A 15451-nucleotide genomic window follows, 5' to 3' on the forward strand; every position below is an offset into this window, starting at 1 on the left:
CCAGGCCTGTGCTCAGCATCCCTGACTGGGGTTGCTCACTGCAGGTGAAAGGGAGAGGAAATGGTGTTACAGCTCGTGGCTGTGTCCCAGGCCTCAAGCCCTGCAGTGTCAGTGAAGATATGCACAGCCTCCAGCTGTAGTGGGGAGCTGGAGGGCTCAGAGGCTGCTTAGAAGGGTCGCTGACTGGAGCAGGAGGCAGAGCCAGGCCAGAGGCATGTATGGAAGCACAGACTGCAGCTGGACAGTTGTTGCATTAGGGGCCATAACTGCTCCTCCTGCTTGCTGCAGAGGGCATTGCCATGCTGCAGTCTTCCTGCACTCAAGCAGGCAGGGATCAGACTAGGACAGGTCCTTTGTCCTCCCTGCCTAGCAAGGACAGCCCTAAAGGCATCCCCTGTGTGTAGGAGCCCCTGCTTCCCTCTTCCCCAAAACTCTGCCTGTCTTCTACAATCCATTTATTTATAGAAATATTATTAAAAACAGAGCTGGGGGCCAGCACTGAGCTGTGAAGCACAGCTCCATCCCCTTGTGCCACCAGCCCCTCCCCTGCAGGCAGCTGGGGCCAAGACAGCCCCAGCCCTGGCATGGCTCCTTGGGGCAGGAGCAGGGTACAGCTTCTCTGAGGGTCCATGACCACACTCCTGTGGCCATGAGGACACAGCCCCGGTGCAAGCAGGAGGAGCAGACCCCTCCCTCATTACTGGAGCTGGGGATTGGTGCACAGCAGCCACTCGATCGTCTCCAGCAGATAGGCCATGCTGTAGTGCCGGGCGATGTTCTGGAAGACTTTGACATGGTCCATAAAGGTCTGGGGAGAAGGGAACAGGGAGGCAAGGAATAAGTCAGCACCCCTGGAGGCTCCAGGAGGCGGCTGGGCAGGGCTGGTGGGGCACACGGCAGGTCCACAGGGACAAGCAGTTAGAGAAGAGGCAGAGGAGGAACAGGGCACTGCAGGACTCCTTGCTGTCCCTCTACGAGCTGGGCTTGGCCAGAGGGTGCAGGCATACCTGGGAGGAGATGGTGAGGGCAAAGTCTCCAGCACAGCTGCAATACACTGGCATGTGACTCTCCTTCACGCCATGGCACTTCTTGCACACCTTGAGGTCAAGGAGTTTTGGGCTTGATCTTGGCTCCTGGCTCACCTCTCTGCCCAGGCAGAGTGAATGTATCCAGCCTCAGCCAGCCATGGGGATGGGCAGAAATGGGGAGCCCCTCACTCACCAGGTCCTGCAGCACGAAGGCCATCAGCTTCTTCTGCAGGGCTTCCACCAGTGCTGCTTCGATGGCATCAGAGTCGTACTGCACCTGGCAGTTGGAGCAGACCCAGCCAGGCAGCACTGACCCATCCTAGGGGCAAAGAGAAGGGAGGTGAGCAGCAGAAGTCCCAAACACTGGGAGGTGGTAACTGGTTTCTGGAGAGGACAGAGCATTGGCCAAAGCCAAGAGATGCTCAGACCTATCACAAGCAGCTAGAAAAGGAGGTGAACAGAGAATGGCCTTTAGGTGAGGTTGGTCACTGGTAGCAAGCAGAGCTATAAAACATGGGTAATGCGCTGAACCGGCCTCCAGCATTGCCATGCTGGGGTCTCTGGCGTACCTACCAACACAGCTGCACCTGGGAGAGTGCAGGGTCCTTGCACAGGTCCAGGTCCCTGCAGAAGTTACAGTTCCTGCAGATGACTTCAGGGAGCACATAGGAGCGGCAAGGGTCCTGGAACTGGGCAGCTTCTGAGAACTCGCCCACCTCAATGAGGCGCAGCAGGTCCCGGCGCAGTTTGTTCACCTGGCTGATTATGTTGGCATCCAGAGAGAGGACCTACAAGAATAAGAGCCAGGTGAGACTACCCAGAGGAGAGTGCCCTCACCAGGGCAGCTTCTATCTCATGACCTCATGTGGACAGAGGGCAAGACAAAGTGCACAAGGACCAGAATTTGAGCCCTGATCACAAGCCTTCAGAAATGGGGCCTGGCTCACACTGCTGACCTTGCAAACATATTTGATGAACTCCAGAGCTGGGTTGTTGAGTGGCAAGTAGGAGCCAGGCAGCACTGGGAACATTTCCGAAGGCTCGGTGGCATTTCGAGAACCAGCCATCTTCTTCTGGATCTTCTGGGTGATGGTGAAGAAGCTCTGGGTGAGCTCATTGGCCACATAATCCTGTGAGAAGATGATCACGCCTAGAGAGATGGAGCAGAGAGTACTTGACCCATATGGTGGCATATGAGGACTGCAAGGCGGGTTGCTTTTGGCCTGCTCTGGGGCTGCCCCATGACTCAGCACTCACCGGGCATGGGCCCCATCTCCCCCAGTGCCTCCTGGGGCATCTGGCTGGTGCTCCTCCTCTTGACAGGGGTGCTCCCAGGGACACTGCGCCGCAGCTCCTCCTTCATGCTGTGGTACACGGCCACAATGTAGGCTGGGGAGACATGGGCAAGGCTCCAGCTGAGCCAGCAGCTGCCCCACTGCAGGCTCTCCCTGGCACTAGGGAGGCACAAGTGGCCCCATCCCACCCCAGGACAGCTCACCCGACACGATCATCAGGAAGTAACTCTGGCAGGAGGCGGCCTGAGGCAGGAACTGTGCAATGTTCCAGCTGTTCTCCAGCAGCTCCTCCACATTCAGCTCCCCTTCCTCCTCTTCTTCCCCCACTGCCTCTTCCTCCTCCTCGCTGTCCTCCTCCTCCTCCAACACTTGCCTCTTTCTGGTGTCCTTCTGGAGGACCCAGTGATATCACAGTGGTTCCTCATGCCCAGCCAACACCTCCCCACTCATCTCAGCCCCCAGCACCCAGCTTCTGGGGTTCTGAGCTCTTCCAGTCTCTTACCTCCCCGTAGTGGATGCGAGAATCCACTTTTCCCTTAATACCTCCATAATTTGCTGGATCCATCCAGAGCAGGAACTCCCAGCAGCGGGAGAAGGAGATGGTCAGAGAGTGGAAGATCTCCTTGGAGTGGATACTGGAAGGAAGAAACTGCAGTCAGCCACACCGCTGGCATCATCCCTAGTTCAGAGCCTTCTCCATGGGACACCATGAGGAGGAGGTGGTGCTGGCAAGGAAAGAGAGGGTCCCCCTATCCCATCCAACAACTAGCTGGGACCCCATGGGAAGCCATGCCCAGGACGTCTTGGCTCCCTATTCTTGCGTCAAGGTGGCTGTAACATGGCACCTGAAAGCCAGCCAGAGGGCAAGATGCTGGGCAACAAGTTCTCCCTGAAGGTCTCTTCTGGATTGAAGTGTATGAGTATTCTTGGAATATTACGTATAGCGGACAGCTAAGGGGCAGATCCCTGCTCCAGGGATGACAGCAAGAGAACAAGAGAAGTGGGAAATCTTGTCCCTTCAGTAGCTTTGCCAAAAATGAAAAACCTCAGAAACTGAAATTCAGTGGTCAGGCCCATAGAAAGGCAAAAAACCCAGCATCCTCCTCCCTGGCCCTGAGCCCTACTCTATCATCCAGAGGATGGATCTCCAAGCCTGGCTTGGCAAGCCCCCACCTGTTGATGATGTACTCCATGTAGCTGATGGCGTCCTCGATGCGCCGCTTCTTGGTGCACAGAATGATCCGGTTGAAGTTGGCATAAACCACCGAGGAGCCCAAACGCTTGAACTCTGCCACCAGCCTGCACAGGAACAGGAGGCAGTGGGCTGGAAAGCAAAGCCTGAGGACCAGATGCAACTCACAGAGGACAGGAGGTCCAACTTACTGCCCACCTCTCTGGAGGGTGCAGCAGTCACGCCTGTCCCTTCCCCATCCACCAGCCTGGCACGCTCTAGGTCTCACTTACTGCAGAAAAAGCTTCTTCATCATGTTGTGGAGCGTGCGGTGCAGAGCCGGGTCATAGAGCAGGGAGGAAGGAGAGCGGAGCCAGCGGTAGAAGTGAATGACCTGGTTGTCTGCGTAGACGTTGCGATACTGCGTGATCTCCTTCACCCAGCTCACCACCATGCTCTTCAGGATCCTGCCAGGGAGCAGAGGCCACCATCAGCCCACTGGCCATGAGAGACCGCACCCAGCCAGGTGAGCCCCCAGGAGCCATGAGAGACCCCTTCCCCTCCCAGAGAGGGACATGTTCTCAGATATGCTGGAAGATTCAACGTGGAAACTCTGCCAGAGCAGAGACCCATGAGCCCTCAACACATAAGCCACAAGGTAAATATCTGTAACTTGGTGGAGCCTGAAGAAAGTGGAAACAGGAAAGGGCAAAGTCTTCACCAACATCTCCATACATCTGCTGGCTGAGCCACCAGGCAGTTCTGAGCCAGGATCTTCAAAAGTCTGTTGGAGAAAATGCCTGCCCTGCTCTCAAGACCTGAATTTGTATTTAGAGTACCCCACAAGCCTCACTTCTGGCACAAGTCTGGGAAAGGATAAAGCCAGGATGGAATGAGAGGCAGGACCCCCATACAGACCTGCCAGGATGGAATGAGAGGCAGGACCCCCACACAGACCTGCCAGGATGGAGACCAGATGCTCCACCTCCTGCTGGCTCTTAGAGCTGTACCTGAAAGTGTTGGAGCAGAGGGCAGTTTCGTCATAGCTGGCCGGGATGTTGGCAGCTTGGTTCCCTGTCACCATGTCTTCTAGGGATGCCTGCTGAATCACGTCAAAGCTGATGCTCATGCTGGAGCCTCCTTCCATGTCGTTTATGTGGTGGGACTGCAACACCGTGTTTACAGCCAGGCTCTGGATGTCCAGCTCCAGACACACTAACAGCAAACACAACCTCTCAGGGGTGGGCAGGGCAAAGGACCAAGCAGGACCTCCCCCCTTGCCCCTCTGCCACAAGTGCTTTTCACAGTTAAAGGGTGATCTATTGGTGTTGTCACACTGAATGGGAAGACACTTTCATAGGTGTGACTGTCTTGACTGGCCAGGTCTTCCAGCAAGACTTCGATACTGATCCTCAGGGGAGCACTATTTTTTTATTTTGGAAGCTGCAGCATAAGAGCTCAGAAGAACTAACTACCACTGGAGCACCTTCTGCTCCAAGAAAGACCTATCCATGGGTCACCAGGGATGAACAGTTCAGTTAGTCTGTTACCACAGACTCTTTGGAGACTGCAAGCATTCTTTCACAAGGCCTGCAGAACAGGATCCAGTTCTGCCCCCAGACAGTGCTACTACCCTACTCCCCCCTCACCTGTGGAGTAGCAACCAGGGTTGTTGATCTCCACAGAGGCTCTCTCATCAAACTCCATGACTAGGCGGTTGTCATCAGCCTCCTTACCCCCCAGGTCTGGGCGGGCTGTGGGCGAGAGCCAGAGCAAGTGGTTGTGACGACGGAGGTGGCGGGAGAAGAACAGGTCAGAGCCAAAGGTGGAGATGTCACTGGGGAGGTTCCCAATGGGGATGTGGTAGTACCTGGGGCACAGAGAGGTGAATGGTCACAGGGCAAGCACAGCTGTAGAGAAAACAGGGATCCCTGTCTATGCCCTCAAGGGATGAGGCGGCTTCCCGTGGTCCCATCAAGGGCACGGCAGCCCTGGGGGACATGGCTGGCCCAGGCACCTGCTCATCTCAAATGCCTGGGAGAGGCACGTGTCCAGGTTGAGGTACTGGCGGATCATGCGGCGGGCGGCGTGGCGCTGCCAGTCCAGAACCGAGTAGCTGATGTCATCTACCAGCTGGATGGGGACCAAGGGGAACTCTTCAATGATGGGGATCGCGCTCACCAGCCGTTTCAGGTCCCAATTAGACTGCACAGCCACAAGCGTGGGGCCTCGGCGCTCATCCTGCACGAAAGAGGACATTGTCCTGGTGCACCTCTCCAGCAAGCACCTTCACTCAGCAGGATACCAGGAGGTGCCAGATGCCCTGTCCAACACAGGTCCCTATGGTGGGGACAGCACACCCCAGTGCTCCTGAAGTACTCACCTCTGTGCAACCAGCTCTCTAGCTGAGTACAGGGATGAGAGGAGATACTGAGATGGCCTCAGTGCTGGCACTGCCCTAGGCAAGCCACCCCAAGCAAAACAAAGCCCTTGAGCAACACCCATTCTAGCTTGACCTGCAGGCCAGCAGCTATATGCAGGTGCTGTTGGAACTAGTGCACCAGTGCCATCCCCAGTATCCTCTCCTTCGCACATGCCTGCATGGACAAGGTCCTGCAGAGACCTTCCTCACTCCTTCATCTTACCTTGTAGCCCAGCAGCAGCCGCTGGATGGCTCTATGGATGGCCTTGGGGTCGGTGTCAGCACGCACTTCAAAGGTGTGCTTGTCTGGGGGCAGTAGCTCTTCACCCACCTTCTCCAGCAGCGCACTGCGTTCCGCCGAGAAGAGGATGGTGAGATTTGGCATCTGGTTGCTGCGGACCTGTACCCAAGGAGGACCAGGTCAGAGCCAGGGGGAGAGGACCCTGCACTCTGTGGTGCCATGGGGCTCTTCCCTCCATGCATCATTAGATGCCTTTCACAAAGCCCAATCAAAATGTGGCAGAAACCTCCCACTGCCTGATCCCCATCATAGAATCACAGAATGGTTTGGGTTGGAAAAGACATTCAAAGGTCGTCTAGTCCAACCCCCTTGCAATAAACAGGGACATCTTCAACTAGATCAGGTTCCCAGAACCACCTCCAGCCTGGTCTGGAATGTCTCAAGGAATGGTGCATCCACCACGTCTCTGGGCAACCTGTACCAGTGCTTCACCACCCCCATGATAACAAATGTCTTCCTCACATTCAGCCTGATTTTCCCCACTTTAAGTTTAAAACCCCTTGTTCTATCACAACAGGCCCTACTAATAAGTCTCTCCCCATCTTTCTTATAGGTCCCCTTTAAGTATTGAAGGGCCACAATATGGTCTCCCCAGAGCCTTCTCCAGGCTGAAAAATATCAACTCAGCCTTTCCTCATAGCAGAGGTCCTCCTCTCTCTTTTTTGTGGCCTCCTCTGGCCTCGCTCCAACAACTCCACGTCCCTCTTGTGTTGCTGCCCCAGACCTGGATCAGGGCTGCAGGGAGGGTCTCCCCAGAGCACAGCAGAGGGGCAGAGTCCCCTCCCTGATCTGCTGCTCACACTCTGGGGGTGCAGCCCAGCACACGGGGGCGTTCTGGGCTCAAGCACACACTGATGAGACATCTCCAGCTTTTCATCCCCAGCACCCCAACTCTCCAACCTCTAAAGTCCCACCTTACCTTGTCCAGCACAAAGACAGCAGCTTTGCGCTGTGAAGGGATAAAGAGGCCCAAGAGCGCCTTGCTGCCCTGGGAGCTGTGGTAGAGGTAGATGTGGCGGATGCTTCCTAGGAACAGAGCACAGAGCATGAGTGGTACCTGCAGGCACCCGATTCCGGTGCCCCCGAGCCCTCTCCCAAGCACCTCACCTGGCTCCAGGTATGTGAACTGGGCCAGTGAGCGCATCTCTAGGTGCTCGATGTCAAAGGTTTCAGCCTCCCGCCCTGCCAGGTGCCCGACAAGCTGTCTGCTGACCATGCACACACAGCCCAGTTGGATCAAGGCACGGAGGAGCAGCGGCACCTGTAGCAATAGGGAGAGATGTGGTGGAACCATGTTCCACTACCAAGCTCCTCTTTGGGGTTTCAGACCTAGAAACTGGCTTAAAAACTACAGGCAGGACATACCTGAGGTGCCTCCACGTGTTTGGTATTATCACCCTTGCCAGTGCTGGAGACACAGAACATGTGTCTTAGTTCGTATGTGTTCCTATGTAGCCTCAGATCCCACCATCAAGGGCAGCAGTAGATACTTGGTAGGATGTGTTGAATGATATCTGGGCAATGCTGCGGGTCTGCAGCTCGTGGTTTGGCACTCCCTCAAAACAAAGGCTTCACCTGAACACCAGATAACCAGCACATCCACCACTGATTTGCCCTGCTTTATTAACCCTGCAGCTGTGAACTCCACCACTACGGCAAATTCCTCCTGGGTGACTTCCTGTGGGCCCCAGTCCCAAAACAGTGACAAATAATAAACATTTCTTGCCTACTCATACTTCCCTCATGCCAGTTTTGACCTTACAGATCCTGTAGTACGTCCCATTTTCAGATCCCTTTAGCAAACTGAAGCATTCCCATGTACCTAATTCCCATCCCTGCAAGGAAACCTTCCTTGCATCCTCCTCGTCATTCTCCTGTGTTAGTTAGTCCTGCTACATTTTTTGGGAGACTCTGTCCATCTGGGTTCCCTGTATCTCCACAACCCCCTGGGCAACCTGCTCAACCACCCTTTGCTGCTTTTTGGGGCTTTTTGATGGTTACACAGAATTTCCCATGTTTCAGTTTCAGGAGCTGCCCACAGCCTCCCATTCTCTCCCTGGGCACCCCTGAGAAAAGCCTGGCTCCTCTCCTTCACTCCTCCCACCAAGGAGGTCCCTTGAGCCTTTTCTCCCCAAGGCTGAACAGTCCCATCTCACTCAGCCTCCCCTTGCAGGACAGATGCTGCAACCCCTTGATCATCTCACTTCTTTTTGTATCTTTAAAACATCTCCATGCCCCTTGTTTTACTACAGTTGTTAATTTCTTCTTAAGAGTTCTTCTTGAAATCTTCTCAATTTTACCTAGTCCCACTTATTAAACACTGTGGTAGCAGAGAGGGCTCAGGTTTGCTACCAGTAGATCTCCTATAGATATGATGAATTTGTGTACACCCTAGTCACATTGCCAGAGTAATGTGAAATGAGTTTTGGGTGTGCCTACTAAGAGTTGTGCTTTGCCTTGTGACTGGACCTTTATCCAGATTTTCTACAAGCCGAAATTTAAGATGACTAAAAATAGTTTCTTTCATCATGCTCCACTGTAACACTTCCCTGTTTGTAACAATAACTTCAAGAGCTGAACTTTCCCAACCCTATGATGCTCTTTTTGTCCTTGCAGCCTCTTGCATCTCAGAAAGCATTTTGTAGCTTTTGGTCCCACTGCTCACACCAAACTTGTCCTACTTAGACAAAGATTTTTGGTGCGTAATTCTACATTGTATTTTAGTAGCAAATGCCTTTATGCTTTCTTTAACATACAGGTCCACTCTTACAATGGTGAAACCTTCTCTCCTATTTCTGTATAGTTCAGATCCTGACACTACAATGTCTTCTTGATTAAATTCCTGTCACCAGGTTTTATGCTGCTGAACAAACCAGTGTCCTCATTAGAAGCATCCCAGTTTCCTTTCCTCATTTTCAGGCTTTCAGCATCCATAGCACTGGTAAATTTAATTTTGGCTTCATCGCTTTCTACTGAACTTTGTTTAGTCTGTTCTTGCTCTTCCTAAACTTTCAAGCTGTATCCTATTCTCTCTAAAGCTTTTACAACCTTGTTTTAGAAGATGGGGCATTCAGACCTATGTACAGCTCCACACGTGTTCGGTTCTCCCCCATCTTTCAATATCCCTTACCTTTTCTGGTTTGAACAGTAGGCTGGTCCTGGTTTGGAGGAAGATCATCCTTTCTCCTTAAATGATGCCTTCCTTCCTCAAAGTTTCCTAACTCCAAATAAATCAAACTCCCTTTCCCTGACATGCCTTAAACCACGTGCTGACGCTTAGTGTCTCTGCCCAGACGTACATGGGTATATTCCCCAGCATTCTGCTGCGCAGGGTCTTTGATATTCGGTGTCTTACCAAGGTGTTGAATTTCTTAGAGCCAGGTACCCTCCTGCTCCACTGCACTCAGACCAATGAGCTGCTACCCAGCAACCCTGAAAAACGAGCACCCAGAGGAGTTACCTGTGTCTCATATACCCCCTCAATGTCCGGAGCAGAGAGGTCCGCATTGATTTCATTGATGTGCTCTTGGTACATGCCTTCAGGGACTGAGTATTCATACAGGTTGTAAACCAAGTTTGAGCGGGGCAGGATCCTGTTCACCTGTCAAGGCAAGGGACACATCAGACCACATGGCACTACTGCCAGGAGCTGGGACACTTGTAAGGGCTGCAGGGAGCTGGGGCCAGAGCCAGCCCAGATCCCTGTGCTCCTCTCTCCTAAGGAAATCTGGTTTATGCTCATGCTTGTTACAAATTCCCATAACAGAGAACCTGCTTTCCAGGCAGGCTGGGATTAGCAGGAGGACTGGGTATGGAAAGAAGTGCATCCATGGCATGAGAGACTGAAGCCCTGCAAGGCACATGCTTGTAATACCTGCTTGCAGTGAAGATTGAAGTGCTTTATCTCAATGCAAGCAGCTGTTTCCCCTTCCAGAAGGCTCAGCCTACCTTCCTGTAGGCTGCTCCCTCCTCCGGCTTTGGGACACGCTGGTTGACATAGAAGACCCGGGGAATGCTCAGCCTGATGCAGTGCAGGTCACTTCCAATCACTGCCCACAGCCTGAACAGTCCAGGCTGGCTGGTCTCAGCAATCTGCAGGACACAGTGGTATAAAGTTAATGCTGTGAGATCCAACATGTTATCAGTGCTTACGTCTAAGCTGTGGAGAACTTTGAGGATATAGCCCATCGGTGGTCAGAAGGAGAGCAGGAGGCTTAAAGAGTTATCACGAGCAGCACTAGCCCATAAGTCCTACCACTGTCTCAGGGCACCATCAAGAAAACCCTCTGGCTAAGGCTGGCTAACCAACTCAAGCTGACCATTGATGTCAGCCAAGTCACTCTGACATCCTGGACTGACATCGCCTCATTTCAAGCTCATGCTTGCATAGGGACTGCCTGCAGCTCTGAAGGCTTTTCTGGAAGATGAAGTGGGTGACAAGGGGCCAGGCTCAGATGGCCACGTGTAATGAGGATTTGTGAAAATGCCTGGATGGCACTACTCCACCTCTGCTTTTGTACATTGGCCGACTCCAGGCATCATTGGAATCCTGTGTCTATCATAGGCATGCTGTGGCCAGTTGTGGGGTCTCCAGTACAGGAAAGACACAGACATCCTGGAGAGAGTCCACCAAAGGGCCACACTAATGGAGGGACTGAAGCATTTTTCATACGAAGAAAGGCTGGGATTGCTGGGACTGTTGAGCCTGGAGCAGGAGAAGCTTCAGGAGTTCTCATCAGTGTATACAAATATCTGAAGAGAAGTGCAAAGAGGATGGAGCCTGGCTCTTCTCAGTGGTGCCCAGTGGCATGACCAGAGGCCATGGGCACAAACCTGAACATGAAAGGTTCTCTCTGCACATCAAGAAACACTTATTCCCTGTGAGGTGACCGAGCCCTGGCACCGGCTGCCCGGGCAAGTTGTGCAGTCTGCCACCTTAGACACACTCCAAAGCGTTCTGGATACTGTCCTGGACAACTGGCTCTGGGTGCACCAGCTTCAGCAGGGGATTGACACAGACAGACCCCAGAGCTGCCTCCACCCTCAGCCAGTGTTTCTGAGGTTCTGTGACTACTGCACAGTGCTGCCCATGGGATGAACTGGAACAGTTCATGGGATGAACTGGAGCTCTGCCCACTGGCAGAGCTACAAGCATATCCTAGATTCACCACCAAGAATGAGTCTGTGGGCCCCTGTTTGCATACAGACATGCATGAGCCTGAGGCTCTGCAGCCCCATCCAGCCTCCCCAAGGTTAACACAAAGTGGTGCTAGGGTCAGCAGTCCTTGAATGTCACCATTTGACCACAGGCAGTGTAAAACACGAGGCTCAAGCCCCAGGCTGCCCCCATGGCAGGGCCTGTCCCCAGTACCTGCACGATCTGCCAGGGCAGGTCCAAGATGCTGCGCGCTGCCCGGCGCAAGTAACTGCCCAGCCCTTTGGCGAGGGCCTGGCGGACACCTCCTCCTGCCACTGCCTCCCCACTGTCCTCCAGGCGCCGCCTCTCCGTGCCTGCACCTCCCACTTCTTCTGGTGGTAGCGCAGCCAGACCAGGCGCTGCTCCTGCAGGGGCACAGCGTCATGAGTCAGAGCAGACACCAGCACAGGCTGCCCAGCCCTGTGCACACACCTGACCCTCCATTCCCCAGCCCCACAGCATGCTCCTGCCCCAGCTGTGAAGCCATCGCCCCCCTCTTCTCCATCAGTGGTTATATTCTCCATCTCCTGGTTCTATTTCTCCTTGTAGACATGGTAAGCTATTTCTCCTGGTAGACATAGAGATCCACAGCTCACTCTTTGCAGCACTCAAGCTGCTTAGGTGAACGAGCACAGCCCCAGGTCATCTTGTGCCCAGCCTGCTTTCATCTACCTTGGTGGTGCCCAAGGGTGGTGGTGGACCCAGGATCTCTCGCCAGGACTGCGATAGCTCAAGGTACTGGGACATATGTTGGCTTTCCTCTGCCGCAGGGACTCGCTTCCGCTTGTTTGCAATAGGAACTGTTGGCTGACGGGTCTTGGCAGCCCCAAAATCCTCTATGTCACCAATCTGTGAGCTGGGCGTCCCCTTTGGGGGCTGGCTGGTGAGGACCTGAGGGAGTAAGGACAGCAGCAGGAGGTGGGTTGCAGGAGAAGAGACCAACCACTACAGCCAGTACCTTTCCCTCATGTTCTTTACCTGTCTCTTGCCTTCCAAAGTGAAGAGCTCATTGATTTTTTTCTGTTTGTACACATCATTCTTCTCCAGGAGTTTCTTGTGGAGCCAGTCTGGGTGCCGGACCCGTGGCACCGGGTTCTTTACCTGGAGAACATCTCCAAATCACACTGAGTCCCCTGACCAAAGGCCTCCCCTGTCCTACGTGCCCCCGACCCAAACCTGCTGCAGGGCTGCGGGAATGGTGATGATTTTCTGGATAGTGCTTCCCAGTCTTTCAATGTAGTAGTCCCAGTCCAGGATCTGAGAAGAGGGCAGAGCAGCAAGTAGCAAAGAAAGCTGAGTAGAAGGCCAAAAGATGCAGGACCAAGCATCTCCTCAGGACCCCAAGCATCCCACTTTGTGAGCACAAGTAGCTGCTGCCCAGGTCATGCCTCCAAAGGGATGAGCCCTTGTCCTGGAGCCAGGTCCCATCTGCAGGGATGCCCCACTCACCGCACGGATGTTGAAGTCCTGCAGTGACGGGCTCTTCAGCCACTTTCGGAGGTAGTGTTTGCGCACACTGGGCTCAGCTTGGAAGATGGCAAGAGGGATGGCCCTGGGGATGGCAGGGAAGCACCTGTCACACACCCAGCAGCACACCATCCCCTCTCCCAGCCTGCGGAGACCCTCCAGGCTTCTCCTCTCACCCCTGTGAGGCCACCACGCAGCGGCTGTACAGTGTTACCCATCGCTAGTCTTGCTCATGGGCTGAGCCAGCAGATATGGGGCCCTTTGGCCACACCACACCAGCTCACCCACCTCCTGCTACCCTGCCCTTCCACTCTTGGTTGCCCCCCCACTGTCAAAAGCCCCCTCAGGGTGGGGTTACCTCTCTGTGACTGGAGACCCTTCTGGTTTCTTGGAAATGATGAACCGGCAGCTCAGCCCTGCATCCTTCACCATCTGGTCCCCCAGGAACTCTGCCAGGCGCTTGGCAGTGCTGATGGACGTAGACTTCTGCTCCCCGTAGTCCTCCAGCTTGCGTGACATGGACCGATTCTCAGAGATCAGCTCAAACAGCTCTGAATCAGGCATGTTGGCAGCCTGAAAGGGAGGGGGAAAAACCCAAACCTATCAAGAACCTCACGATCAAACCTTGCTGCTGTCAGATATGGGGAGTGCCTGTCCCCAGCTCATCTGGCTCTTTACAGGGAGCCTGGAAAACTGCTCCCTGTGACAGCTGCCAACATGACTTATAGAAAAGAGAGTGCATAGGTTTGAGGCTTGCATCAGTTCTGGCTGTGCTGGACTATGGCAATGCTGCTTTGTGTTGCACAGAGTAGTTGGGCTCACCATGAAATTGTTGACCAAGGTCACTGCAAAATGCAAGGACCCAACTAGGCTCTCGGACCACCCCTCTTGGCAAGAGGCCCCTCCATTTTATTGCATTTTCTCTGTTCTTCTCCAGTTATTGTGTATGTGATGTCTCTGTGCTCCTCATATAACACTCTGCAGAGGCCAGTGACTCTGTCATTCCCTGCCCTTAGCCAATGTCCTTGGGGAGATGAGGGCCACCAAACTAGCTCCATGAAGATGACTAGAGAAGGACACCACTCACCCACAGCTACAGCTGAATGCAGAGCACTTGCACTAAAATACACTAAACAGCAGTCCTAGAGAACCAGAGCAGCAGAAATATAATGGAAGTGACAATCAGAAGCATAGCAGACCACCTACTCTGTGCAAGCCTCCCCACAGTGCCCAACCAGCTCAGATGCTTCTTCCCCAGCTTACCTTGGGAACATAGATGTGCTGAGCTGCACTTACCTTGCTGTAGAGCACATCCAGCCAGTAATCTGCCACCTTGGCCACAGAAGCATAGACCTCCTCCAGGGTGCTGCCCTTCAGAAATGCTTCAAACACCGAAGATTGGAATATCTTCACCAGCTGCAGCTCTCCCCGGCGCTTCACTTCAAACCCCTTCAGCTCAGCCAAGGACCCATCCTCATTGAACACTGCATACCTAGGAGACACTGCATGGGCAGAGCCTGGCCTATGCCAAGGGACACATCCTCCAGGATCCTGCTGGTGTCCCTCCTGCCAGAGCATTTCTCCCCATGTGTTCAACAGAGCTGCTGGTGCTCAGCACTAGAACGATCTTGGAACATCTACAGCTGCTCTACCAACTGCTTCAACTTGGTCTGCAGAAGCCTTATGGGAACATCAGCTACAGGAAGCTACATCAGTTGGCCAGCCCTTCTCCCACCTGACCATGTTCCTGCGGGCATAGCCTTTGCTCCCTCCACCAACAATGGTGCCTGCCAGCCACCTCCAGCTTGAAGAGTGACCAAGAAATGAATGCACTTGTAACATCCCTGAACTACAAGATACCAAGAGGCCTGGAGATAAGAGTCCAATGAGCAGAGCTTGCTCAGCGCTTGGCATCACCCTGACCTCTGTAGCAGGGACTCACTGCCTGCAGGACACTGACAGGAGAAAGTGGATGCTGGAGCTTATCCAATGGGGCATTAAGCACAAAGAAGCACAGAGCTGTAAAGACAGGGTGTTGAAGGACGGTGACAGCATTGCTTGGAGCCAGACCCAGGTGGGTGGGCACCCTCTAGCTAGTGGTTACTACTGCTCCAGCTCACATTCCTGTTCAGGAGGCTGCAGAGATCAGTGGAGTTTTGAGTACAACTATCCTGTAATGCAACAGTTCATGGCAGGACCTGTTCCTTCTTCCAGATGGAGAAGGAAGGGGAAACATCTAGGAGATGTCTCTGGAGGTTTGTGAAGTCCCAAGAGATGGGAAGGCAGGAACTGGTCAGTTTAAACAGATTAGGTTGAATATAAGCAGTCCTCAGAAGATAAGACAAAGTTCTCCTGCACACCTCAGAGCAGAAGAGGGAGATCATGCTGGTCACCAAGTTGAAGAAATGTTGTTTTGCTGTTATCTTTTAAACTTTACTGCCATAGTATGGCACTGGAGGCTGGATTCAAAGATGATCTGGTGTAAGGAACTTGCCATTAAAAGCCAGAAAATCAAGCATGCTGCCAGCTCCAAGGCCAAGGATCAACGTGCTCCACACGCACAAAGGGAA

At 53.5% G+C, this 15451-nt stretch overlaps 1 protein-coding gene across 1 annotated transcript in view; it reads right to left on the bottom strand.

Moving 5' to 3' along the window:
- Positions 1 to 697: 697 nt before the first annotated feature.
- POLE (polymerase (DNA directed), epsilon, catalytic subunit) overlaps positions 698 to 15451 on the bottom strand; it is a gene marked incomplete at its 5' end in the record, with an annotated part of 27763 nt that continues 13009 nt past the window's right edge. The window contains 26 exon segments of the mRNA XM_010017585.1: positions 698 to 808; positions 1008 to 1097; positions 1222 to 1347; positions 1616 to 1816; positions 1985 to 2178; positions 2286 to 2417; positions 2527 to 2713; positions 2826 to 2958; positions 3497 to 3622; positions 3788 to 3961; positions 4505 to 4709; positions 5144 to 5364; positions 5512 to 5735; positions 6140 to 6316; positions 7137 to 7243; positions 7325 to 7478; positions 9678 to 9818; positions 10166 to 10309; positions 11589 to 11722; positions 11725 to 11779; positions 12087 to 12305; positions 12393 to 12515; positions 12591 to 12671; positions 12864 to 12966; positions 13240 to 13454; positions 14178 to 14373. Of these exon segments, the coding sequence (XP_010015887.1) occupies positions 698 to 808; positions 1008 to 1097; positions 1222 to 1347; positions 1616 to 1816; positions 1985 to 2178; positions 2286 to 2417; positions 2527 to 2713; positions 2826 to 2958; positions 3497 to 3622; positions 3788 to 3961; positions 4505 to 4709; positions 5144 to 5364; positions 5512 to 5735; positions 6140 to 6316; positions 7137 to 7243; positions 7325 to 7478; positions 9678 to 9818; positions 10166 to 10309; positions 11589 to 11722; positions 11725 to 11779; positions 12087 to 12305; positions 12393 to 12515; positions 12591 to 12671; positions 12864 to 12966; positions 13240 to 13454; positions 14178 to 14373 (3973 nt within the window).

The sequence above is a fragment of the Nestor notabilis genome, unplaced genomic scaffold (assembly GCF_000696875.1).
Source record: "Nestor notabilis isolate BGI_N333 unplaced genomic scaffold, ASM69687v1 scaffold4317, whole genome shotgun sequence".
Taxonomy (NCBI): Eukaryota; Metazoa; Chordata; class Aves; order Psittaciformes; family Psittacidae; genus Nestor; species Nestor notabilis.